Genomic DNA, 25,986 nt, shown 5'->3' on the forward strand with positions numbered 1-25,986 from the left:
GTCTCTAAAAAACTCTTAAATGGCTGATCCGATTAGAATAATTGTTTTTTGTTTTGTTTGCCGCAATATAGGGGTGGCTTAAAAAATAACGAAAATTTGGAAAAACCCAAACGAATAGCCAAAATTTTTTTTTCTAGTTAGACAATAATTGTTCTAACACGTGACAGTATTAATGCCTTGAGTAATATTCATATACCTAATTTGTAATAGACGAAATCTTTCGAGAAAAGTAGTTACAAAAAGTAGGAGAAAAATATTCCGGTATAGCACATCGTTTAAATTGTCAACTTTTAACGCTGAGCTTGATAAAACTAAAATGGTAAGTTTATCGACTTAGATCAGGTTCCGATTGTATCTCATATGGTAATTTTGTGTCAGGTAAGGTCGGATTAACTTTTATGGGTCTGATGTCGAGGGACCCTGACCACCTACTTAATTAAAGATCATTTGTAAAACTAGTGACTTTCGCCATCACGTATTTTGAAGTAGCTTTTGTCACATACTTATGTTATAATACTTAATAGATGTAATTCACTGACTCATTTCCGTTTTACTATATTTAAAATCTTTAGTTTTAATAGTTTTTTACAAAACTATCCATCCCTGTGAACATCAAGATCGTCTCCAGGACACTGCCACAATTTCAGCTCTAAGAACAAAATATCATTTCAGTTAGACAATTTCTAGGTTAATATTACATTGAAAATGATGCTATAGTAATGCTAGTTTCGCGCTTCGTCGATCCCATTCAAGGCTGAAATATTCAGATTATGATATCTGATTTCACGGCTTTGCACTCTATTGAAGATCAAATGGTAATTTATCTTTCAAGTAGTCTGATTTACCCAAATTATTACATGTATTTTTTTCGTGAATAACGTCAAATGATCTACACGAGGCTAATAAACAAAACATCGGGGTCATCGCAACAATGCACCGTTCAAATTGACGTCATCGCGAACAGATTCTTTGCGATTTCTGATAGGACACTTGTGGGTATATGATTAGACAGTGTAATTTTCTGTTGCTAACATCCCAGCTCTATTTTACATATAAGTTCAACATAGTAAAGATAAATCATTGCTTTTTACGTTTCGAATTTTACTATTTATCACCAATTTTATTATGAAAAAACTAAATGAATACATATTACAAGCAGCGTCGCATGTAACCCTTATGTAAAAAAAAACAAAAAATTGTGTCAAATATATAAATGAAAAATGCCACTCACTTGCACGCTCACTTCAGTGAGTGAGCAAGTGAGTGGCATTTTTCATTCTTTTTTACTGGCAATGATTGGTTAAATAAAATATGTTTCTGTAAATTCCCTAGAACCCATTATTTTCCCGTGAAATAGTCTCTATTTGTCTACCTCCAGGTTTCATGCTAAAGTTCTGCTAATATTCGTCAAGACCAATGAAGAAATTAATTCCAACATGTAAAACGAATAAACAGACAGACTTTCCCATTTATAATAATAGTATGAATGTACAACTACGTAGACAAGGTATCGACCGTACGTCTGGGTACTTGGACGGAGACTTGTTATTATCAGGCTGATAAAGGATGAGAGAGGGCTGGGGCAGGCCTACGAGGGGGCGGGGAAAATAGGTCGCGAGGCCATCGCCCGGGAGCGGCCTCAGCAAAACCGAGTGCCGAGAGGCGAGCGCCGCCGTCTAAAACGCTTTGCTACCCCCAACGCAGCCTGCGCTAATTCCGTACCTACTACTTGAGAAATCCACAGCTTATCCTATTCCTTTCTTTGAATCAAACTGTTTATAGGTAACGATAAAAATCTTAAAACAAAATCGACTTCAAAACCCTTGAAAGTCAAAAAAAAATTGTTTGTATATTTTGTGGTGGCTTTTGTTAATATAAATTTTTTAAATTTTTAATTATTTATTTTTAGCAATAATAGCAATTATTTCAAAGAAGCCACTGATATTACCTACTATTTATTGAGGCAAGATTCGGATATAAAGCTACTTAACTAAACTATTCGAAAGCCCGGTTGTTTGGAAACTCTGCTAATTGAAAATCATACATGATACCTGAGTCGGTACGATAAAATTATTTCACAATGCAGCTAAAATAAAATAGGACTAACTAACGCGATGAATTTTTGTATAACCACATCAAGTAACAACAGTTACATATACCGGTAGTCGCTCCTTCTCTTGAATCTTCAGTATAAAGGAAACCGGCTTGTTCGTGAGGCTGAAAGACGTCTTAATTGCGAGCGTGAATCTTGGAAGCCACTTGTGGTTTTGTTCGTCAGCTAGTTGAGCCTATGAACAACCATAAATATCAAATGAAAAATTACAAAAGATGGCCGAAAACCATACCAAACGCCACGTGGTAACTTGTTACTTTAAAACAAAATTTAAGGACCTCAAATTTCCCTAGTAATTTTTAAGAAAAATTGACGTCAATGCTGTATGTTTTCCGGAGGCATATCAATATAAAACAATTACGACTGCAACAACCCAGTTGTTATTGATATATATAAGCACGTAATGCAATATAGGTTGTTTTACTGTAAATTTTACAACATCAAACGCTTAAGTATATCGTTCCTTTACTGTCGTGGGTAGCAACAGGAATAATAAAAATATGTTAGTACATACATTATACATATAACCTAAATATGATACCAATTAACATGATTATGTATTAACTGCAGCTACTTATTAGTCGTAACTCGTATCTGAACCAATTTCGATGTTTGTTTGTGTTTTCATACACCATATTGACTCAACACTGACTCAGCTTAAGTTAAAGCGTTAATATTGTTAGTTAATATGTTAGTGACAAAATGCAAACTTTTCAATATCTTTGAGTCAATAGTACACAGCTAGGGGAAGACGGACCACTCGTTGCCCACACGTCACTCCAGTTGTCGAGGCTTCGCTATAGGTACACCCCGCGCAAATAAAGAATGAATTTATAGACGAAATGTTCTTTAGTACACCCTATACGTAAGGGCTTGCGAATATTGTGTGAATGAGATAGCGCGAAATTAGTCGCCTTTTATAAATATTTTCTTTTATAGGCGCGAGTTATACGAGTTAATAAATATCTATCCTGTATTTGAAACCACATAAAAACACTCGTTTAAAAAATGTATCTATATATATAAATAGTATGTATATTTTAAAATGAGTTTGCGAGTATGAAATCGCGGACACAGATAGTGCGAAACAAGATCAACTTTCAAAAACATGAGAATTGGGTAATTGCGTCAAAAAAAGACAGGTGCACTGCCTGTCACGTGCGAACTAAAAATGGTCAACGTAGATAGTTTGATTAATCTGGTATTAAACTTTCACAAGTTTCTGCACAGATTATTTAACGAATGAAATCAAAATAAAATATTAAATGGATAAACTGAAGAACTAGTAAACCGATTTTAAGAATTCTCACTTAAATCTTTTAATGTATTAAATACCTTTCTCTATTGTTACAGTAAGTTTTTCTACAAACGCAGAATAAAACGAAAGATAAAATTTTTGAAAAGATTTTTATCTTGTTACGCCAAAGAAGTATAACGTATATCGCGTGTACATAAGTACACACATGTTATTTTTTTTGTTTTTTGTGTTCTGGTACTACCTTACATAACAGATTTCAACTTATTAGGACATAGAGAAACTCCGTAAGAATTTCAATGATAATACTCGTGAGTTAGTGATGTAACATAACAAGGGTAATACTAACTCCCATCACAACTATATAGTTACTTAGTTTTTAATGAAAAAAATTTTTTTTTGTTTTATATTTGCAATATATTAGATTTATATATTATATAAAAATAAATATCTATAACCATTTCGAATTTCAAGTAGATAGCATAACAATTACCTCTAATTAGCTAGTTTTTACCATTTTGATAACGGAACTCTAAAAAGCCCCTGCTAGTTACTAAAACTGTGCCGAGATCATCATCTTAATAAAATGAATTGAGAAGCCCAATAAAAAAAATTAAGTTAAATTAGCCCGTGTCGTGTCATCGCGAAGGGCGGGCATATTAATTTATCATTTTAGCTGTAGGTACTATGCCTTTGTCCGCCTCGCTGGTCTAGTGATTAGGTAGTTAAGTTCTACACCGGATCCGGAGTTATTGCGTTCGATTTCCAGATTAGGCCATGAATTGATCGGTATTTGGTTGACATATTAAATGTCCGGTGTTAGGAAATTGGTGATCTACGTGCGTGTAATGGGGAGCACGTTAAGCTGTCGATCCTGCGCCTGATCTTTTTCCGGTCGGGTCGATTCTTCCGACCATGAGAATGAGAGAATGCACCTGGGTTTGCGCGCACTAATTCTTCGCGCACTTTACTTCGAAGAATCTCTCCAGAGATTATAAGCTGAAATAGGTGATGCAAACTGTGTATGTTACTGGAGAAAATACTTGTTCTTTAGCTCAAGAAGAAGTTACCATAAATACACCCTCGTTATAAAAATATCAATTATGGATTTACTTTATTTGACGGCCGATTTGTGCAGCCCACAGCTGGAAAATGTTTCTGTGATGAACATGAATGTTTTTCAATGCCTCGGTGTTTATCTGTGTATATTAAGTACTTATGTATATTAGCCATAAAAAATGCCATCAGCTGTCTTAGTAAGTACCCATTAAACAAGTTACGCTTACTTTGGGGCTAGATGGCGATGTGAGATTTTTAATTTCTATTGACCGATCATAAGTGCACCGTGACCGTTTCTATACAATTATTTTCGTTGGACTGCAAAAATCATTGGACATATCCAGTATGGCTTATGTCAATAGTAGTGATGATCGAATATCAAGGTGTAGTGGTAACGTTTGTGGACAGTGGGACGTACACGAATGGCTTGCACCGCGCCGCCGCACGCGCCCAAAATAACCCGCGAAACACGACGAAAACAATTGAGACCGCGCTTGCGCCCTCACGCACGCGAAAAAATGACAGGGAAATATGCACAGACGGAGTGCTAGCTCACCATCTGACGCAGAGTGAAAGTGCCACTTAGGTTGTAATCTACAGGTTCCGAACGATCCAGTTTGACAAGTAACTCACGCTGTCATACCCGAATGATTGCAGCGGTGCATTCTTGCTGCATGCCAAGACTAACCTGACAACTTTTCTCTACCACTTCTCATTGTATCTGCATACTGCATAGTCAAATATAGAGCTTTGTGCTATAAGGTGACTTTAATATTTGTTTACAACTTCGTATTTATACTCCCAAGCGTCGCCGTGAGCTATTAATGTATCTTACAAGCTGTTGAACGCAAGGTATTTTAGTATGACTAGGTACCTACCGATAGTTTTCACTGCTGAGCAATTTCTATTCATTTAAAATTAAAGAGACAAAACACGTTACCTAAAGCAGTAATAACTTATTTATTTTGGCACTTTGACTAGTTTGGTACACTAAAAAACTGATTTCCAAAAAAAAACATTTTATCTACATATTTTGATGTTATGAATTTACTATTCGCTTACTAGCTACGCCTGTTATTACAAAAAAAACAATTAATATAAAATAGGTAAATGGGTTAGGTTATGGGTTTCTTCAATAAACTGGCTGTTTTAGTCAACTTAAGCTAGTGTAGTTTGACATTATAGGCTTTTTAAAGATGGCCACCATTCGTATTTAATAAACCAGTAGGAAATGCAAAAATAAACAGGATCTTGGCCATAAATTCCTTTAACATGCAGGAACAATCAATGTGGTAACATATAATTTTGATGGTGATTATCTCTGTTCAGGGACGTTTGAGGAGTGTATACCAACGTAAATATTGCTATGTCAAAGTCAAATATTTCTTTATTCAAATAGGCACATAGATGGCACGTTTGATGCGTTGATTATATACAAAATGTGTACATAGCAGTGAGTAGTGGTGGCGATAACTACATTCGTAAACTATGCATACGTATACATCTCTGATACGTTGTCTTAGCTATTTATTTCATCGATGTTTTGACAGCGACTAAAAGTTAAGAATACACCAAAATCGCAGATGCGACGTACATAACATAATATGTTACTTAATTACCACACTATTTCAATAAACAAAGAGGAAAGGTCAACTTGGATGAGGCGATGGAAAACGCCTAAAAGGATTACATTTATCCCAAGATTTCTTTATCACAAAAATGGTAGAAGTGCATCGAAAACCCCAACAGAATGATGTAATTCCTTTAAAAATAGATACAGTATGTATTATACTGGCGAGAATAGGTGCTTATGAGAAAAATCTGAAATACAGATCTATCATGTATTATGTATACAGCTCACAAAACACCTGCTTGTGTGACTTTACCTACTGCATATTTTCCAGACACTGAACAAAAAAATGTATTAACTCGAATGGTACTACATAAAATAACGTTTCTTTTGAAAAACTATCTTCTATAGTCAGTGGATTTTTTAAAAGTATAAGCTGTTGTTATGTAAGTAATAGATACACCCAAAAAAGTCCTTAACTGATTTTTATAATACTTTCACCTGTACAAAGTTATATTTTTGACTTTATCTGGACGTGGGTCTTATCCACTGTCACGGTGGCGCCCTTTCCTTGTTTAAAAGCCCACAATCAGTCGAAGCATCGACTTAAGCGAAGGTCCGAGTCACAGGGCCTTCCAAAAAAAAATTTATTATCTGCCTTACGGACCGGTGGAAGAGTCAGTGCAAACAGACTTCCTTGATGTTTCAAAGGTCTTATATACAGTTAATTTTATGTCAAGTCCCTGTCACAGCACGCATTTGGTATAGTTTCGAAGTCATGTCCGTCGAGAAGTCCATGTTATACAAAGAAAGTTGGGAGGTACCTATACCATTTTAGATAGATTTTGTTTCTACCGTACAAAAACAATATTAATCGTGTTGGCATAAATATATATATTCTGTTTTCGACTTCACGTTACATAGCGTAGTCTCTGAAAAATATTGAATACTTAATCGAGATAAAATATGTATCCGAAATAAGTTTCCTTATATGTACTAAAGGAGATATTCCAAAACGTATGGGCCTGAAGTTAATACATATGTACTGAAAAAAACATAGTTTTATAGTATAAATGATTTTAGACAATTTTAAATTTAAACAAATCATAGAAACATCACACTATAATTTTTGGGTGTGTAAACTAAAGTGGATGTGGGATACAAAAATACTACCTAGAAATGGATCTATACATTATGTCTTGACTTTCTCACATATTTAATTATAACTTAACGGTACCTATATCCATTTGTACTCGAAGGATACCGGAACGGTCGGCAAGCAACATATTTAATGCGGGACATGTTACCGCTGCAGAGAAACGTCTACAAGGCAATTATAATTTTATCCATATTAATTTATAGCCCTCGCGTATATCTTACATATAACAATGTTGTCGTACTTGAAGGGTATTTTGTTGAGCGCGCGTCTGATGGAAATAACCGTGGTTATTCTTAAAGAGTCGCCCCCTGTTACGACGCTTTGCTTGCTTACGAACTGCGCGACTATTTGTAAGAGAAAAAATCACTAAAAATTTAATGCAGTCACTTAGCATAGTAAATCTATAAGTCCAAATTAATCAAAGACTAGCTATATCAGTGTTGTTTTTATAAATCTGAGATGTACTGCAGATGAAATCTTGCTCAGCAATTATTAAAAAAATATCTGATAACGGGCGGGGCGGTAGGTTAGCTAGCCACTGTGGAAAGTTAAATCCATATATCCACCAAATAACTTGTTTAATCCATATATTGCATTCTGAAACCTAAGTTTCCAACTGTGTATATATAATTAATAAAAATCCAATTGGTGTAGAAAGCGTCACACTTCGGGAAATGTATCGACGCGCGTCAATCAATACACGCATTGGCATCATTTAATAAGGAGCGAGAGGTGCCATTGATCGTTGTCAAAAAATTTATTATTGTAGGTACATGGACTGTTGTGCAAATAGGGTTGTTAATTCTTTAAGATTTCTATTTAACGACTTTAATACGTGACAGTACCTTAAGCAAAACATTAAATTAGAGTTCCTTTATTCTTAACAGACATTGATGCCAATAGTTCTGTTGTACAAAAATCTCTAAACAAAATTGACTGGTCTTAACGTAGTGCTACCGTTTTCTACTGGAAACATTGTGTAAGAAACTAGTTCTAGATCCGTTAAATTTTTTTGCCAAGATTGTTTCCACGAAGGCTGGTCGAGTTGTAAGTTGAGAGTGGTTACCGAAGATTTTTGGCTAAGAGTTAGTTTGAGGGATGGAGAGTAACTTACAGTATTCCGGCCTGGGAAAACAATTAAGTTCCCGAGGGTTGTTTACAGGTTCACATGGACAGCTTAACATGGCATATTCTCGTGTATAAAATGCTCTTAATTGACATGTCATAGCGGTTAATGGAAAATCACACAGTGACAAAACATTGTTTGTACAAGCGTCATTAAATATTGAATGCATTCTGTATTCATGGACAGTGTCATTTGCTTCTGGCCAAGTTTTTCAAATTACCGAGCGAGCGAAGCCGCAGTTAAAAAATATTTAAAGCCAATGTCAAACTGGTGCACTGAGGGTTTCGAACCAAGGAAGAGAACCTAAAGTTATTTCTGTCTTGCCTAGAAGATACCTTTTCACTCTTGATTTGAAGGAACGCTTTCAGGAATGGCATTCCAGTATTTGCAGTGCGTATTAGAAACGAGATATAAACCACATAACGTTGCTTCCGATGCCTCGCGATTCTATGGTAGTAAGGTGATTTTTTTCCCTGAAAAATTTGCTGGTACTACTTAGGAGTTACTTGCAGCATTTAGAAATAAAGCATATTGATTCCTCTGAATGGCATGTCCGCTCATTTTATCTTTGTGTTTTGCTTAGAAATTGTTTGTATCCTGAAAACGGCCATAGGATACATGTTATATTGAGAAAATAAAGGATCCGAAGTTTTGAAAAACCGAAATTAATTAGAAATATAAAAAGTGCAATTATTTCGTTTCGTTATAATCTTGGTATATAAACGTAAAAAATATGTATTGCAAAAATATTTTTTATAAAAAGTATATTCTTAAATTAGGCACAGTGCGGTGCCAGGGAGATCTTCAGATTTGATTAGATCGCAACACGCTGGTTTACATAAGGGTTGTCAGTTCTTCTTTGTTATACTTTCATTGAATTATAACGATAGTATGTACAACTGGCAGCTAATAAAAGACGAGGATACCTTTATTTATTATTTGACTAAGAGTTAGCAGTCGATTGCGATCTCACCTGCAGTGGCTAGTGATGATGCAATCTAAGATGGCAGCGGACTAACCTTTAGTATGGCAGTTAAACCCATACCCCTAATCGGTTTCTACGCGTCATCGTACTTGGCGTTAAATCAAGTTGTTGTCAAGTGGCTGCTTAAGACATTATGCAAGGGGAAACAAACAGACACACTTTAGCATTTATAATATTATAATGATGAGGAGTATTGAAAAATAAAAATTGCGCATATTTGTCATGCGCAATTTATATTTTCTTCTCGTCATAATAGCTGTGCAGGGACCAGGCATGTTGACAAAATCGGTCGTTCGGTGTCGCGATCTAATACCGCGCCGTGAGCAGTGTTTCTTACGACTATAGGAATATTTATAGCACCGAGTGACGGCATACATCAACACCAAACGACGTTGACAAACAACCCTAATATTAACACAAGTTTCCACCACTGCCACGCGAGACACACCCGTCATTGATTGCTCACTTCTCTACACCTTTTGTAGGGTTCTGTAGTAAAAAACGTCAGACAGAAGCAAAACAAACCTTTCATGTCTGCCGAACGTTTTGTATTTTACGGCCATTTTATTAGATCTTATTGGAAAGGTACGGAAATTAAGTCTACTTTCTCCTAGATCTCTGTTATTTGAGTTTAGCTGAGGCTTCGATTCGTAAACCAACGTTAGCAAGAAGTGATAATCTTCATCATTATGGGCCGACTGACACGGGTCACGGGACACGGGTCGCCTTCCAGAATGAGAAAGGTTTTGGCCGTATTTCACCACGCGGGCCCAATGCTGATTAGTGGACTTGTCACGCCATTGAGAGAACATCATGGAGAGCTCAACTGGTGATGTTTTCCCTCACCGCTAAAATAACTGAAACGCACATAAATTCGAAAAGTTAGAGGTGCATGCCATTCAGATGATTTTCAAAAAAGTTACATAATACGTTAGACCAGTGTGGAACTGGTTTAACGTATTATGACAGACTGCGTTTCAAAAGTGCGTGTTTTAATGTAACTTTTCTGAAAGTTACTAACTGGTCAGAACTGAAAGTAATCTGAATACAAAAAAAGGACGAGCGTATAACCACAACTTTAAAATCATGGTATTTGTATACAAGGTCTCGGTCTTTGTATAGGTGTGGTTCTAGAAAAAACTAGAACCACGCCTATACAAAATTATTATCATTTTACTTACCTTTATTAAAAGTAACTTATAACTATAAGTTGACAACCCTAAGCAATATTAATCACTTGATAATATATTTACACATTTGTATATGTATGCGTGAGGCTGTGAACATGTGTGTGAATAACAATTATTTTAATAGATATTATCTTAGACCTTAATCTTTTCTCCGTTGCCACAGTAATCTGCGACCCCATGTGACCTTAAATGTAAACACAGCTAAAAGATAAATTTAATTTTTTTTATCTGTATAAGTTAGCATTGGTTGGAACTCTTACCTGATGCTTATGACGTCTGGATGATGACATCTTAAATATTAGCGAGCTATCTCTATTGCAACTATAGTTAACCCAACTCCTAATAGGTTTCTACACGGCATCGCACAGGAACGCTTAATTTCTTGGCCGAAGGTCTTCGACAGGAGGGTAGTAAATAGCCAACCTCACACCAGACAAAACTTCACAAAAACATAAATAATGGTTGTCACCGCGTACTTTTATAAAAGCTTACTACTACAATTCTTTATCAAGATTGTAATGATCACGAAATATTTCACTATAATGAATATGTACCTCCTGTTGTACTCGATCTGCATAGTACCTTTTTTTTTGTTTGTTTACGGGGAGAATTCAAAGTTGCCTGACCTCAGGGAAGATCAGGTTATGTGTGATTTTACCCAATAAAACCCCCTCGGTGGCCATACTCGGCACATATTTGGGTTACAGTCCTTTAAACTAGTTATGCAGAAACGACGGGCTGCTAACTTTGCAGTAGATTCGCAATACGGCATAATACCGAAATAGACTTTATTTTATCTTTAATAAATAAATTTGAATTTGAATCCTCATTTCAAGTTTAATCAATCAGTGAGCAACTGCGGTTAGGATAATATTTTTTACCAGCACTAGTCTTCCTTATAATAGAAACACGTCAATCTTCTGCGTGTAATGTACTACATTACATACATTAGTAGTTATCATATTTTCCCACATAATTTCAATTTAATATCTTTCATTTACAAGAGCAATTATTTTTACAGTTAAGTAATTAGGTACAAACATTTGAACACTATTTTCTGGTCGACCGTTCTGAAGGCTCTTTTACTCTAGAACCGCTTGAGGTTTACGTTGAAAAAAAAAGATCGACTGCGACCAAGTAGCGTTTGCAACCTGTATATATATTTTACAGTAGTAGCACAGCTTTTTGTAACAGAGCTCGTAGGGGAAGTACTACGGCCATGCTAATTTCAGCCGCCATTGCTGCATGTGTTTCGCTTTGAAGGTTTTGGTTACCGGTGTAATTACAGATACAATATAAAGCTTAACATTTACGCCTCAGATTGATGGAAACAGGACAGCACTTTGTACGATGTGTCCCTTGTATGCCCTGCAAAGTAGCGCTCTGTTTAAAGGCGATTGTTTTTTAATTACCAACAGGTGGGCCATCAGCTTGGTCCGAAATAATGACTATAGAATATATATTCTTACAATAGACTATATATTCTGTTTCTTACCAGTGAGTAATAGCCGATGAAAACAATAATTCACTGTATCCAATGTTGCAGCAAAAAGAGAAATGGTAACCCTTAGCAAAAGCAATTGTTTGACGATCTGCCGCACTGTTCAGAGTTACTTCCAAGTATTAATAGCAACGAATGATCGCGTACATCAGCACCATGCGGCTGCGACGTTAGCAAACAACAGTAAGATTTGCACTATTATATTATAGGCCTCTTCAGGTAGGTCAAGTAGTCATACTCAAGACGTCAATCTTCATTTTTCGCTGACTTTTGCACGCTTTACATGACAATCCACGAAAATAAACTACTGGAATACCACTACCGCGCCAGAATTTTTTTATATACACGCCTCGTACCTCAGGAAAGTGCAGAGAAAACCCATGTGAGTCTCCTACCGCAACTTCTACTGGCATAAGTGGCGTTAACATGGCCGTAAAGATGCAGAATACAACAGATTAAGTATTGTTATAATTCACAATTAGTAGTTAATAGTTATATAAACAAAAATGGCTTTATGCATGAAACTGGAGGAAACGCCACTGCACGTAATGCTACGATACAACAAAGTATAGCATGACAACGCTCAGCATACCTAGTGACCTTGGCGGCCTGCTAAGCGTGATCTGCTTCTGGAGTGATCTAGCGGGAAGCCGCATCAGTGACTTTAAGTTGGTACAGCGGGTGATTCCAACCAACTTAGTAAGAAAATTGGCCCAGGAACCGAAGAAGTAGAAGAACTGAATCGTGTTGTTATCTCTAACTCTCAGCAAGAGCGAAAAGCGGTCCTCCGTGTTGCAGTTTTAAGGTATACAAAAGCAAACCCAACGCAACTTTCACTCCAATATTGGATTACGCAGCGTGATCTTCTCGAAGAGTAAAAAGAGCAAATGCTCAAGTTACTTTATAAATACTGAAATCGTTATTAAAGTCCATATAATATTTGAAGAGTTCCCTCAAATTCTCCAGGATTCCTTCGACAGATCTTGACCTGATGGAAATAGGACCACATGGGAATTAAGTAAGGTTCAAATCGGTTTGTAAATGACTGAGCTAACAAGCATAAAAAATAAATTAAAAAAATACAACCGAATTGAGATCTTCCTCCTTTTTTGTAGACGTTAAAAAACCATCCAGTACTGTGATTAGAAATTCTTAATTTTAATTACTAAATCATTTTATTTACAAGTAAGCCCAGTAAGCCTAAATAAGCAGTTTTGAAACGTCAATTATGTATGTTTGTCATGACTCTACCACTGGTTTGGAAGGCAGATTCTATCGAGAAAAAGCCGACAAGAAACTCAGCAGTTGCCCTTTCCCCACATAATTTTACAAATTGACAATAATTTTTCTATCTTGTTGGATGAATAGAGATGAAAGTAGAGCGGCCTGCTTCCAAGCAACCTGGTCATTAAGAAATTCATCAATAATTGTAGAATTCAATAAAACAAGGTTCGTTTTATTGAATTTTGATATTTTTTAAACTTATGTAAAGGTTTATCAATATTACTTGAGCAGAATATTTAAGTAGCAAATATAAAAAAAAAAACTTTAAACTTTAAGAGCACCAATTAGTGTTCTGATAAGTTAATTTTTGGAATATGAACTCATTCTAGATAACCTCATATTCAACAATTGGGCTATCAAATGTAACTAAGACTTCTAAAATCGCGAGATTAGCACGTTTAAACAACACGAAATTCTTCAGATTAAATATTAATCTTTTAAAAATTTATTAAATATGTTTTGATAGAGCATGCAACTCTGGCTTTCCTTCATGACATGCGTGCTCTATGCCTAAGATCATTGCGGGTTTTTCTACACTCACAATTTACCTGTTATGCTATTAATTAGAACTTGACGCAAGGCCGCCAGTGCCTACGCTGTACCTTCCTAATTACACTGTCTAGACAGACGTCGCAGCGTCCCGCCTGGTTCTACCTCCCCTCTGACCACCCCATATCATTTGATAAACGGATTGCCGCGTGTAACGTGTAAGGGGTTGATTCCATGTTTATCTACGACACCATTAACCAACACGACCATTTCTAAGAAGTTATTTTTAAAATGATACGTTTCTTAATGACCGCATTTTATAGCGATTTATTTTTGATTCGAGTTTATTTCTAAAATTATTATTCTTAAAATTAATGACGCCAATATAAACAGGGGTACGGGCACCTATTACTGATCATAAAACCAATTACAGGTACCTTAGCGTATGTTTGTGAAAACTCAATGAATTATTTGGTTATTATTAAAACATATAAGTACAACTAAGTTTTTTCTGTTCTATACCTACCTAGTACTCATTCCTTCCAAATCAAAACAAACATAGCTTCTGAATAGCTGATATGCATTTAATTTCTATGAAATAAATTATAAAATTCATGTAGCAGTCACAACTGCTACATGAATTTACATTTTAATCTTAAATTTTATTGCAAAAGTTTTCTAAATAATTTCTTGCAAGGCCCCACAAAAGAAAATTAAATTAAATTAAATATAGAAAATGATCCATCCATACTAATATAAAAAAAAAGGAAAAAGAATTTTGTCTATTTTTATATTTATTGGTTCGTTACCTATGTTTGCCACAAAACCTAAAGGATAATAAAAGTTATAGCTTGCATTCTGGAGACGATAAAATAAACCAGCGGGATTTTTGAAAAATCTAAACAGTCGCGAACGAAACCATGGACAGGCATACAAAACATAGAATTTCTTTTGCTTAGAGGGATCCTTGAATCGGTAATGCTAGATGAGGCAGGTAAGCAGCACCGCTCGCAAGCTTGCCACGTGGCCAGGTATCGCCAGCTGGAGAAGCTATTTTGGTGATCGGTGGTAGGTCCCGGCAGACCGACACCAGACGTCGGCGCCGCCCCCGCGCCCCTCCGATCGCTAAAAATAGCCGCACTGTGCATTCTTGGGCGAACGATGTCGAATTTTTGTTGAGTACGCGCGTCCACATGCCGTTTGTTTTGGCCCAAGAGACCGGCCGCAACCTTCGACCGCGGCAGTAGCTACTGTGATCTCATTTGACATCCGGTTCACGTGGATCTTGTTTTCACTGATGTTGCAAAGTAACTAGTTTTGTTCACATAATTAGTGGTTCTAGTGTACGTCCATCGTGCAACGTCCATTCGGTACATTTACTACATACCTAACCGAACTGAAGAACTGTGCCCTGCCGTTTCACGCTCGTTATATTCATATATATAAAAGACGTATTGGCCATTATCTTTTCATCTATTCTATTTCTTTCATTATAGATAGCTTTTGGTTTAAAAAGCGATTTGTATAGAATAGATTAGAATAGAAAAACTTTATTGCAACACAAACCCAATAGGACAAATACAGGGAAACAGTAATAGTACTTAGTAGTGCTAGGGTGCAAAGGCGGCGTTATCACTAAAAGTGATCTTTTAAAGGCAGGTTGCCTTTAAAAGATCGTCTTGTCAGTCAAATTCGTTATCAACTCCAAATAAAAAATACAAGGGTCTTTAAATGGTGAATGGAAGTTCAAGTGGGCACAACAATTTATTTTCAAGCCTAGTAACTCAAAATTTGAAAAATAGGATTTTTCTTAGGTAGGTGTCCTACCATCCTAAATAGGGCAAGGAAGTTTGTTTAGGAAAAAAAAAAATTACAAAATCGATATGAAGCATACACATAGCCAAGAAATAGTTTAATATAAATCTCAAATTTATATTTTGAAAATAATTTATGAATGTACATCATTTGAAAATTTTTGCCTAAATTTATTGTTTCTCGCTTCGTCTATATAGAATTTATGTTTTTAGTGGAACTTTAGAAAGACATTTAAGTGAATATGTGGGATACTGGATATATCTAGCCTGTCTGCCGTAAATCACTTACGTTGATCAATTTCACAGTGATTTAATACACCGATAACCCAAAGTGCATTTAGACCGTTAGTTGAAAAACATAAACAAATACAACATTACTCGACACCACACGTTTTGAATTAAATCGCTATATACATTACCAAAACCCGTGAAAGGGCGCGATGCAGCCACACACCACCAGATCCAAGCGATCCAGGTCTGCGTGTTACCAATGACACGCAATAATGCCAAGCGTCAGTCATTGACAAATTGCAAGAAAGGTGTGGGTTTTTGGGGGTTTCGTGGCGTCAGGTGTTACGCAATGTGCACGTGGTGCGTCACCCAGCACAGCAGAGAGCTACTATGTTAGTATACTATAACCAGCAAAGTATCAATTCATATTGTCCAGCTGTTGATGTATCACTTCGTAAACCTAATAAAAAGAAACGGTTTCGTAGAGCCATCTATTGACGCGTTTTGAAACCCATAATTTACAAACGGCCCTTATAGATGTCGGTAGTAGTAGAATGAAGCACACTACGGTTTCCTATTTTTTCACTATCATCGCACAACAAAGACATCAGTTACATTTTTATTTCGGTTACGCTTCGCCCCAATATTTAGTTTTAGTCTGATCAATACACTTTATGGTACCAGTAATAATAAATAAATTGATAGATTTAAATACAGTATCTACTTCGGTACTGTTTCTCTAAAATAAAATCATATAACTTGAAAAAAAATTACTTAATCATTTTATGTAGAAATAACGTAGGTACATATAGTGCCTTAATTCTTGCGATTTTTACCTAAGGAAAAATAACGATTCGGGAGTTTTAAAAACTGAAATAGCCAAACAAAGTCGTTTCTTTCAAATATTCTTCTTGTTTCGTACTTGTAAACCAATTAACAAGGTTCTGTACCTACTGAGAGCTTCTATAGCTTCTCTAATAAAGGTTGTATCCAATCTGACTTGACCGCTGAAGGGATAAATTTGATATTTTGAGAGAATGTTCTTTGAGCGCCCTAGAGATTTTTTTTTTAAATTCCGCCTTAAGGATTTGGGAAAACTACAAAGGAGAAAAGTTTGTATGAAAGGCTGTCTAATTTCAAGTTATATCCATAAAACCAAAAAAAAACTGTGAGAAATATACTGACACGATATACTTACCTAATATGGCATTTTGGTAGAAAAATAAGAAAGACATGTTTCACATAACGTATAAAAGTATACACACTTGATAGACTATTATTACGTTAACTACACACAGTGGCGTGCATAGAGGGTATGCACAGGGTATGCAGATGATATAAAATGAAGAAAATCTACAGTACGAGTCATAAAGACTTAAGGGCAGGCTTTTTATATTCTTACAATGCCTATCCTTAAGTGTTTTATAATTCGTACTGGAGATTTTCTTCATTTTATATCATCTGCATACCCTGTGCATACCCTCTATGCACGCCACTGTATACACACTAACTAAAACTACTACAAAATACATATTAACAAATTATATGAACTTTTAAACATATTTTTTTACCACGGACTTATTGTATACAGTGTACTTGAATTATTATACAAATGTTTAATTTGTTTGTTTTTTACCCCATTAATATTACACCATCAAATTACTGTCGGTGTAAACTGGGCTGAGCTACGATTCCTAAAAAGCTTGACTTCTATCGGGTGCCTCACGACGACACGTCAACTTTTTTTTTACAAGATATTTTTAGTCTCCCTGTAACCTCCAATGTTCAAAATATGCAAAGTTGAATGGCTTAGACACGTGTAGTATTTTTTACCTCGAATCCCGTTCAACATGATGTACCTAGCTATGCATCTAATCTAAATAAAAATACAACTGTAGACATAAGTATACAACACGCTTCTTTAAATTATAGTGTTCGTATAACTACTGAATAAGCTACAGGTATATATTTTTGAAGTAAAACTTTTTTAGGCGCGACTAAGGAGTAACTCAGATTATTTTCTGACGGAAGTAGCGCTTATGTCAGACTTCTGTGTAGTTTCTGCTATTTATAAATAATAATTTGTATTGGTCGTAAGTATATGGCATGTACTCCACGCTTCTTGACTTATACTCCAGCTAGGGGCAAATATCATAATCAATTAGGATTATTTATTTCCAATATTTTCAAACGGATGAATTGTGAATAGAAAAGTGAATAAAAATTCAACAGTTTTAAAAAAAAATATTTTAAATTACAATGTTTTTTGAAAATCTCTAAATATACTTGTTTATTTACTACTTTTGTAATAAATAAATTATTAATACATTTTCTGACGATTGAGACATTCTATAATATTCAATGACAACTTTATATTAACATGTGCTGATCTAACCTTAAATTTTCTACTCTCAATTATTCTAGTTTATAAAATGTGAAAATGATATTACTGAATTTTAAATAGAATATAAAATGAAATAGTAAATATTAATTGAAATTGTGGAGTCCCAGGAACATTCTACTCTTACATCAATATATAATAATAAAAGTTTTACTTCAATCGCTCGTAAAGGTTACACGCACACACTTCACTTTCTTTTACATTTCAGGTGGTTTTTCCAGAGTTAATTTGGCAATCTTTTAAGACCTAAGCAGTGTATTAACTAGGCGCTAATGGTTTTTTCTGTAAATATTACTACTTCACTGGTTGTTAGAGGATGCGCCAACGATGTCCTCGGTTCGATTCTCAGTTCGGGGCAAAATTGTTAGGTAAGTAATTATTGGGTTTTTCTGTCAAGGAATATTAGGTACCAACCACTAGCGTAAAGAAAACCGTTGTCTAGTGCCTCGAAGAGCACGTTAAGGCGTCGGTTATTATCAAAAGTGTGTTAGGTAATAGTGGTGGATACTTAATAGTTGCTTTTACTGTTTTCACTAAACCTAGAAATCGCCTTAATCGGTTGCCTAGGGATTTCGTTTATTTCTAGGGAAAAAACGTTTCTCGAACTCTTATGTGATGATATTTAACGACCGTGAAGCTAAAGAGACTCATAAACTTGACAGATGTAGAAAAATATAAATTCGGTTTTTTTAATAACCTTAAATCCATACGAAAATGAAAAATATGCATAGTTTTTGCATCACAGAATAAGTTTAGATACCTGTTAATTAACTGTATCTTAATAATGGATTAAGTGAAAAAACTAACATTAGGATATAATTATGTACGTACGGGACAAGGCTCTTTCCTGGAACGGCCTAGCATAAATCATCATTAAGACATACACGTTATGGAAATATTTATTTGCATGTACAGATTTATTAATTGTTGGTAACTCCGCAGTTAGATACGAAAGAATACAAAAATAATTGATGTCTGAAATTTGATCGAACTGGAGGAGGCCTATACCTTAAGGGGTTCCCATCCAAGAAGAGTCATAATATGTTTAGTTTTAAAGAGTATATAGCGTAATTATAGGTGTAATATTATACATAAATGTAATACATAGGTGACTGAAATAAAAAGGCTACACCGCACACTGCAGCTAAATAAATTAATAGTTAAAGAATTGCCGACTTGTTGTTTCAGGGTGGTGGTGGGCAGGCGCATGCGTGGGCGGCGCCGTACTGCTGTGCGCCGCGGGCGCACTGGCCCGCCCGCACCTGCGTCGCCGCGCCGCACCGATCGCCGCTACCAACCCCGTAAGGAATCATCATTATTAACCCCAGGCTGTTGCCCGCATTCTCATTACGGTTTTTTACCGTGTCAACCATTGGTTTCCCGGGATAAAAAGTAGCCGATGTTACTCTCCGACCTTTCAATTAGCGCTATGCCAAAAAACAAGTTGAAAGGTAGGTAGGCGTGTAAGACGGTCAAAGAAAAAAACATACTTTCGCATTATAATAATAGTTAGGATAACCAGTCCTCTACGGGGCACAGGTCTCCTCTCAAAATGAATTTCAACATTCATTTATTTTAAAGACTATTTTATGAGCACTTTTAAAACGTCAAGGCTGTTTGGCTGTGTGTGTGACTCTAGCACCGGTTTTGAAGGTAGATTCTACAGTTTTCTGTAGAATCTGCCTTCAAGACGCGCAAGTAACAACAATGGATTGTTGTTACTTGCCGCGTCTTGAAGGCACTACATTTTTCTGTTCTTACGGTAGATGAAAATAAAGGTTCTCCTTTATTCTCATCCCAAGCCTCGTCCGACCCTTCTTCAATGAACGTTTTAGTAGTAGCTGAGCTTTTCGTGTCAGCGCTAACGCCATGCTTATTTCTCCCGCAAAGCAGCATTGTTGCAACGTTGTTTTCCGATCTGGAGGGCGTGGATGCCGGTGTAATAACACCTACACTTAAGGAAGATGGACACAGGGCCGTACTTTGTAGGACGGGTTTCTTACATACCCTGCGAAGTCTTGACCTGTCTATAGGCGATTTTCCAGTTACCATGTTTGTTTGTTTTATTTCACCCCTAAACATAATACGGTAAGAAAGTTTGTATAAAAGTCTGTCATTTTTCGAGTAACACCTATGAAACTAAGTATTTGGTCCGTTATTCTAATTAAAGGCTGAAATTTTGTGTAAAAAAAATAAAGCTTATTATACTGATATTGATTACTTATATTAATAAAGCTTATAATATTGATAATTACTGTTTATTGGTGCCAATTATGTCGTACATAAGTCACTAAACTAAAAATATAAGTCATGCTCTTTGTGAAAAAGGATACTATAGGACTATTTTTAACCCCCGCCGCAAAAATGACGGGGTGTTATAAGTTTTACGTGTCTGTGACTGTGGGTGTGTGTGATTTTGATTTTGTTTTTTTTTTGTCTGAAAGGTTAATTAATCGAGAGATTTCTTAACTTCTTAGCTATGTTTGATAAAAATCTGACCAAGATATCAAATTAAAGAGCTTAACCAGTAGAAATAAAATAAATAATAATAATAATTAATACTATACACTACCATTGTACCATAGTGCTATCACAATATGTACTTATACCCCCAATAGGTTTCTACGCGACATCGCACCGGAACACTAAATCGCTTAGCGGCAACAGACCAGACCAGAGAAAATTCGGATATTATAAATTTCCATATTTCCCCTGCCGGTAATCGATTGTGATATTTTTTCCGTAAAACCTTGCACGTTGTGGCTGTTAGGTTTGTTGCAGACAGTTAGGTAGCTATATGAATGCATAACTTAGTTGTTGTTCAAATACTGTAAGCAGGTTTTAATCGTTCAAAGCTTTCTTTGCTTTATGTATTTTATGTGTCTTATACATAAGAAACACTGCTTCTACAATCACAACTCTCGTGTTCGTTATGAGTGACTAGATGACTTGTGCGTTATTATGAAGTCCGTGGTAAACAACCGCATCGTAGTCGCAGTAGCGGCAAATTGTTTTGAAATATGACGAGAAAATCATTCATATATCGCACAGCTTCTCCTGAGATGTGGTGCATATTTCTTCACAATATGGTACCTTACACCGAATTTCAAATTAATAACAGTTATCTTTTATAGATAGGTATGTCAAATGGTTATCCCGGCATATGGGTCTCCCACTGTAACATAGATACTGCCATTGAATTCTATAGAAAGTCTGTTTCGGTAATGTGAATGGTCTAATGATTTTCGAGGATAGCGTAGAATATTAAGCAGATAGATATAGGTGTCAAAATCAACAGCCATCCTATTTGATTCAGAGTTGTTACAATGTTAATTTTTTTCTGTTTTGGTAGTGGTTGTTACGTACGACTCCGAGTACCTACAGCTCAATCATTGAGCAATGCCAACCGTCTCGTCTCACGAGCCGACAAAACGCGTCATCGCTTACTATTACAATTATAGGTGCGCATACATAAACGAAGCGGTGGCAGCAATCGAGTCTCATTTACATGTGTGCCCTTCTTTATGTACACATGTGGCATGTGCTACACTCACTATCGGTGGAACAACTCACACATTGTTATTTCACCATGTCTTCGTGCCTCCGAGCGAGCACACGAACGCAACTAGACAGATTGTTTGGGTGTGTGCGGGTCGACATTACACGCCGCGTAGCTGTGTGCGGCGACATCGGGGCAGCCGGTGGCACGGTGCACCGTCACCCGCCCGTTCTCCCCGCTACGCGACTGAGAACACCGCGGCGCGGAGCGGCCGCGTCCGCGTCATTGAACAACAAGACTCGCTCGATGGCAGGCGCCTTCCTGCCAATATGAAAAAAATAGTGCTAGTAAACTCTGTTACAAAATTCGCGATAGTAGAATTTACATGTTATCTTTGTTTTACAAATTATTTATTTTTATAGTGTTATTACAATGAAAAACATATTTTTATTTATTAGTGAATGATAGTTAATTATTGAAAAAGCGCTTTACGGGTGTTGTAATATCCGTGTATCGCCCAGTGATTGTTTTGTTTAAATATTTTAAGCTTCTATAAGCAATTTACAAAATGTGTGGCAGTGTTTAAAAGAGCAAGCTCGTTCTTACTACGGCAGTGTGATCGATTTGTCTACAAGTGAATACAACGGAGTGTCATCGCAAGAGAAACAAACACAGCCCTCAATTCTGTGGAAACCTACACAATTTGTGGCCAACACTGATTCAAATAGTAAGTCATACAACTCGCACAATATCACTGTTTACTTCTAATGTCATTCACGGTACTACGCTTTGTGAGATGGTAGTTCTAATAATCGATAAATGCATGTTCGACGATCACGTGCGAGTTTTGGGTGTAGCGGAGAGAATATCCTATTATATAAATTTGACAGAGGTTGAAGATAATGTTTGCACTATAATGCGAAGTGTTCGGTGAGACGCGAGTCGAGCCGAACTTCCAAGTGGCTGAGAGTTGGACAGGGCGCGGGTCGCGAGACGGCGGGAGCGTGCCAAGTGATAAGAGCCGCGCCGATAGCGACGTCACGCCCAGACGTTGTTTGTGTGAATTTAAATAAATTTTCATGACAGACAGTTCCGTAATCACCTCTCGCGATAGTCGTGACATACCAACTCGATAATATCTGCTTAAGTCTTCTGTATATTTTCCTCCAGCGTACTAGGTACCATTCCATTCACTTCGTTTTAATGTTAAAACTTATACCTTTTTTTACACTATCCATATTTTGAGATCCACAATTCTACGCTATGCCAACAAAATTCAATGTTATTCCAAGAGATTCCTAGTTTCAACGAGGCTACTATTTGAGCCCCCACTGTACCTTATTTCTATTAGTAAAGAATCCACATTCTATCAGCCGAATTATTTAGTAGAGGTTATTGTTTATTACTACACATAATGAAACAGCAACATTGTTAAATGCACGTTGATACTTAGCTTGCATTGCTTCAAATTCGAAAAGACACGAAACAAAGCTTCCCTTTTTACTTAATAAAATCTAAATTAAATACTATAAAACATAGTTATTTAGAACTACATTTTTGTTTTCGTAGTTATAGTAATCAGTCAAAAAGAACATAATATATTAATCAGCTTAAGACACAGAATGAATTGTACGTTGAAAGAATGAATTATACCATAGAAGCCATTTTTACACGTAACAATTGGTACAGTTCTGTGTTGATAATGAAAAAGGTGACTTTTTGGAATAATGCTAAAACTGAGTTTCAGGCTTGTGCAGTATCTGCAAAAAGGCAGAAACTCGGAGTCAGCAAAATGTCAAAAGTTCGCCTTTCGCATTAACATGGCAGAAGTATTTTCTTTTCCAATATTATAAATGTTTATATCTGGGTGGGTGCTGTACTTATTGATTATTTAGTTTCATCTTACGCTTGTCATATCGGAAAGTGTATTTAGTCGTACAATCAGTTTTGTACTTCTGGTACATGGCACCTGTTAAAGTATGGATAACAAGCATGACTAAGTTAAACAAGCTTGTGGGTCAATTTTGTAAAAAAATTAAAATTCTCTTGGATTTAAACGAGTTAAAATTACTGATTCACAAGTACTATTTATTCAAAATTACTGAATAACCGTATCCGAAAACACGAAAAATCGTATTTTGGAAGAGGCGAAATTTCTCTTTACAATCATTACCGTCTGCTTTAAGCTTGGCACGGGTTCTAGGAGGCACCCAACGCAAAAACACGGGTGTGCGAGATATACTTAAAGAGATGTTCGCAATGGTACGACTGTACCCTGTTGAAATTAAAAAAAACAAAACGTATCCACTGAAATCACATCACAAGACAAAATTACAACAGACATTTATTTTTATGATTTAACATAATAATAATAAACAATGACACGTGTGGATTTAGTAAATGAAATGCTAACTTTTGTTTTTCGTTCACACATAATAGATTGGTATATTAATACAGAGTCAGAGGCCCTGTAACTCTTCTCTTTAACTATTTACTTCATATTCTTACGAGATAATTTTCGAGGTTATAATTCTTTAAAATCATATGAGTTTATTCCATCTAAAACAAAAACTGCGAATAATGTTTGTCTCAAATGAGATTATTTCGAATAAACCAAAAGTTGCGCAGATGAAGCCAGGGAAGTTAGTCTCGAAGAACATTATTCCGAATAAAAAATAATATGTGATAAGCACCAAAGAAGCATAAGTAACATCTAACGTGCGTATTCAAGACGTACACACACGAGTTTTTTTGTCATTAAGAACCTGTTTTATTCAACAAATCTGTATCAACGAATAAGCCAATACCTAGCAATACCTAGTATTATAAAATCTTTACATACATCAAGAACTCCAATAGTCAAAAGACGTCATAAATTCTGTAGAATAGTTTAATAATGGGTAGCACAGTTACATTATATATTCTATTCTACAGCAGTATAACAAAAGCAGGGGAAAATAGTTTGCCATCTTAGTATCAATATTGATATGAATACGCCAACGAACTCAGAATTAGCTGTCGCATTATTTACTCCTCTTTCATAAACATTCTTACCTATTTATTATCACCTTGTTATTCTATTTCTGGACAAACCCGTAGAGGTCACTGTCATTTCTAATGTTTACAAACAAGTAGATAGATATGTTTGCACCTTTTTATGTGCGCTGGAATGATCTCTACCCCTTTTTTGTGTTCCATCTTCCTGCGCTTTATCATTTCTAAAACGCGATTTTATCTCAGTTATCATTTATTTAATTTGTTACTACTGTCAGTTATTGATAATTTTATCATTTACGTATATAAAATAACAATAATAAAGTTAAAGCACCTAAAATTTCGATGTTGTTTACCTACTTTCATAATTTTGACATGATTATTATAAGTTTAATGTTTCGTTCTATTACTATGTCACTAATTTATTTTTACCAATACAAATTAGGAGTTCAATTCACCAACTTAATTGAAGATGTAATACATTGTACACTGCATCATTGACCAAAGTGTAACGTCTAATTACGTATATTTATGCAATAAATCATATTATTATTATTATATGGATACAAATAATATTTTGGACAGCTGTTTAAAACAATACTAACTAACGCCTACCTGACTTAAAAACGCTTGTCCGTTTCTTTTATCAATTAAATATTCGTTTACACAAAACAGATGGTTACCCCTACTATGTAGGTACTTTAAATAAAGTTAAGCCTTATAATATCATTGGGCAGAAGCGATAACTTTGTTTAAACCAGCGTAAGATTTTTTGTCGAGACTTGCTTGCAGCATAATAAGTTACTTGAAGTTCTAAGTGACCACTATGCTCCACAAACCCTTACATAAAGTTTTTTTAAGGCCATAGTTTACTTCATTTTATTATTATTATTCTACGCAACATCTTCGAAAACTACTAATTTAAGAGACAACATTGCTAAAACAATTAAAATTCTTGTCGGGAATTGCTTTGCGTCTTTGACAACGTGATCATAATTTACTTTTAGTTTTGTGTGATGTGAATAGTATTTTTGAGCAGAACTAGTTCAAGAGACAACATTCTTATTAATGATCGTTATAATTCAACGTCGTTTGTAAGACATAGTTAACATGTTTTTATGGCATTCTAATCAATATCTTTAAGCATTACTAGTTGAAAGGACAACTTGGCTTAAGTAGCCGGTAATTAATGATTGAGATATTTGTCCTAACTTGATTCATGTCTCTGGCAACGTAATAAGTTTTGTGTGACAAAGTTGTCTTCGTAAGTACTATGCCAAGTTGTTTCTTCGACTAGTTCTGCTTCTGCTTCAAGA

The 25,986-nt window shown here is 35.6% G+C and overlaps 1 protein-coding gene across 5 annotated transcripts in view; it reads left to right on the plus strand.

The window, feature by feature from the left end:
- LOC120630277 overlaps nucleotides 1-25,986 on the plus strand; it is a 41,467-nt gene that overhangs the window by 7,666 nt on the left and 7,815 nt on the right. For 4 of the 5 annotated variants that reach the window (XM_039899448.1, XM_039899449.1, XM_039899450.1 and 1 more), the window contains exon 1: nucleotides 21,916-22,403. In XM_039899448.1, coding sequence (XP_039755382.1) covers nucleotide 22,403 — 1 coding nt within the window. In that variant the 5' untranslated portion in view covers nucleotides 21,916-22,402. Of the gene's footprint in view, nucleotides 1-19,365; nucleotides 19,479-21,915; nucleotides 22,404-25,986 lie in introns of those variants that run through there. The other variant, XM_039899452.1, reaches the window with a different exon arrangement.

Source organism: Pararge aegeria, chromosome 16 (assembly GCF_905163445.1).
Source record: "Pararge aegeria chromosome 16, ilParAegt1.1, whole genome shotgun sequence".
NCBI lineage: Eukaryota > Metazoa > Arthropoda > Insecta > Lepidoptera > Nymphalidae > Pararge > Pararge aegeria.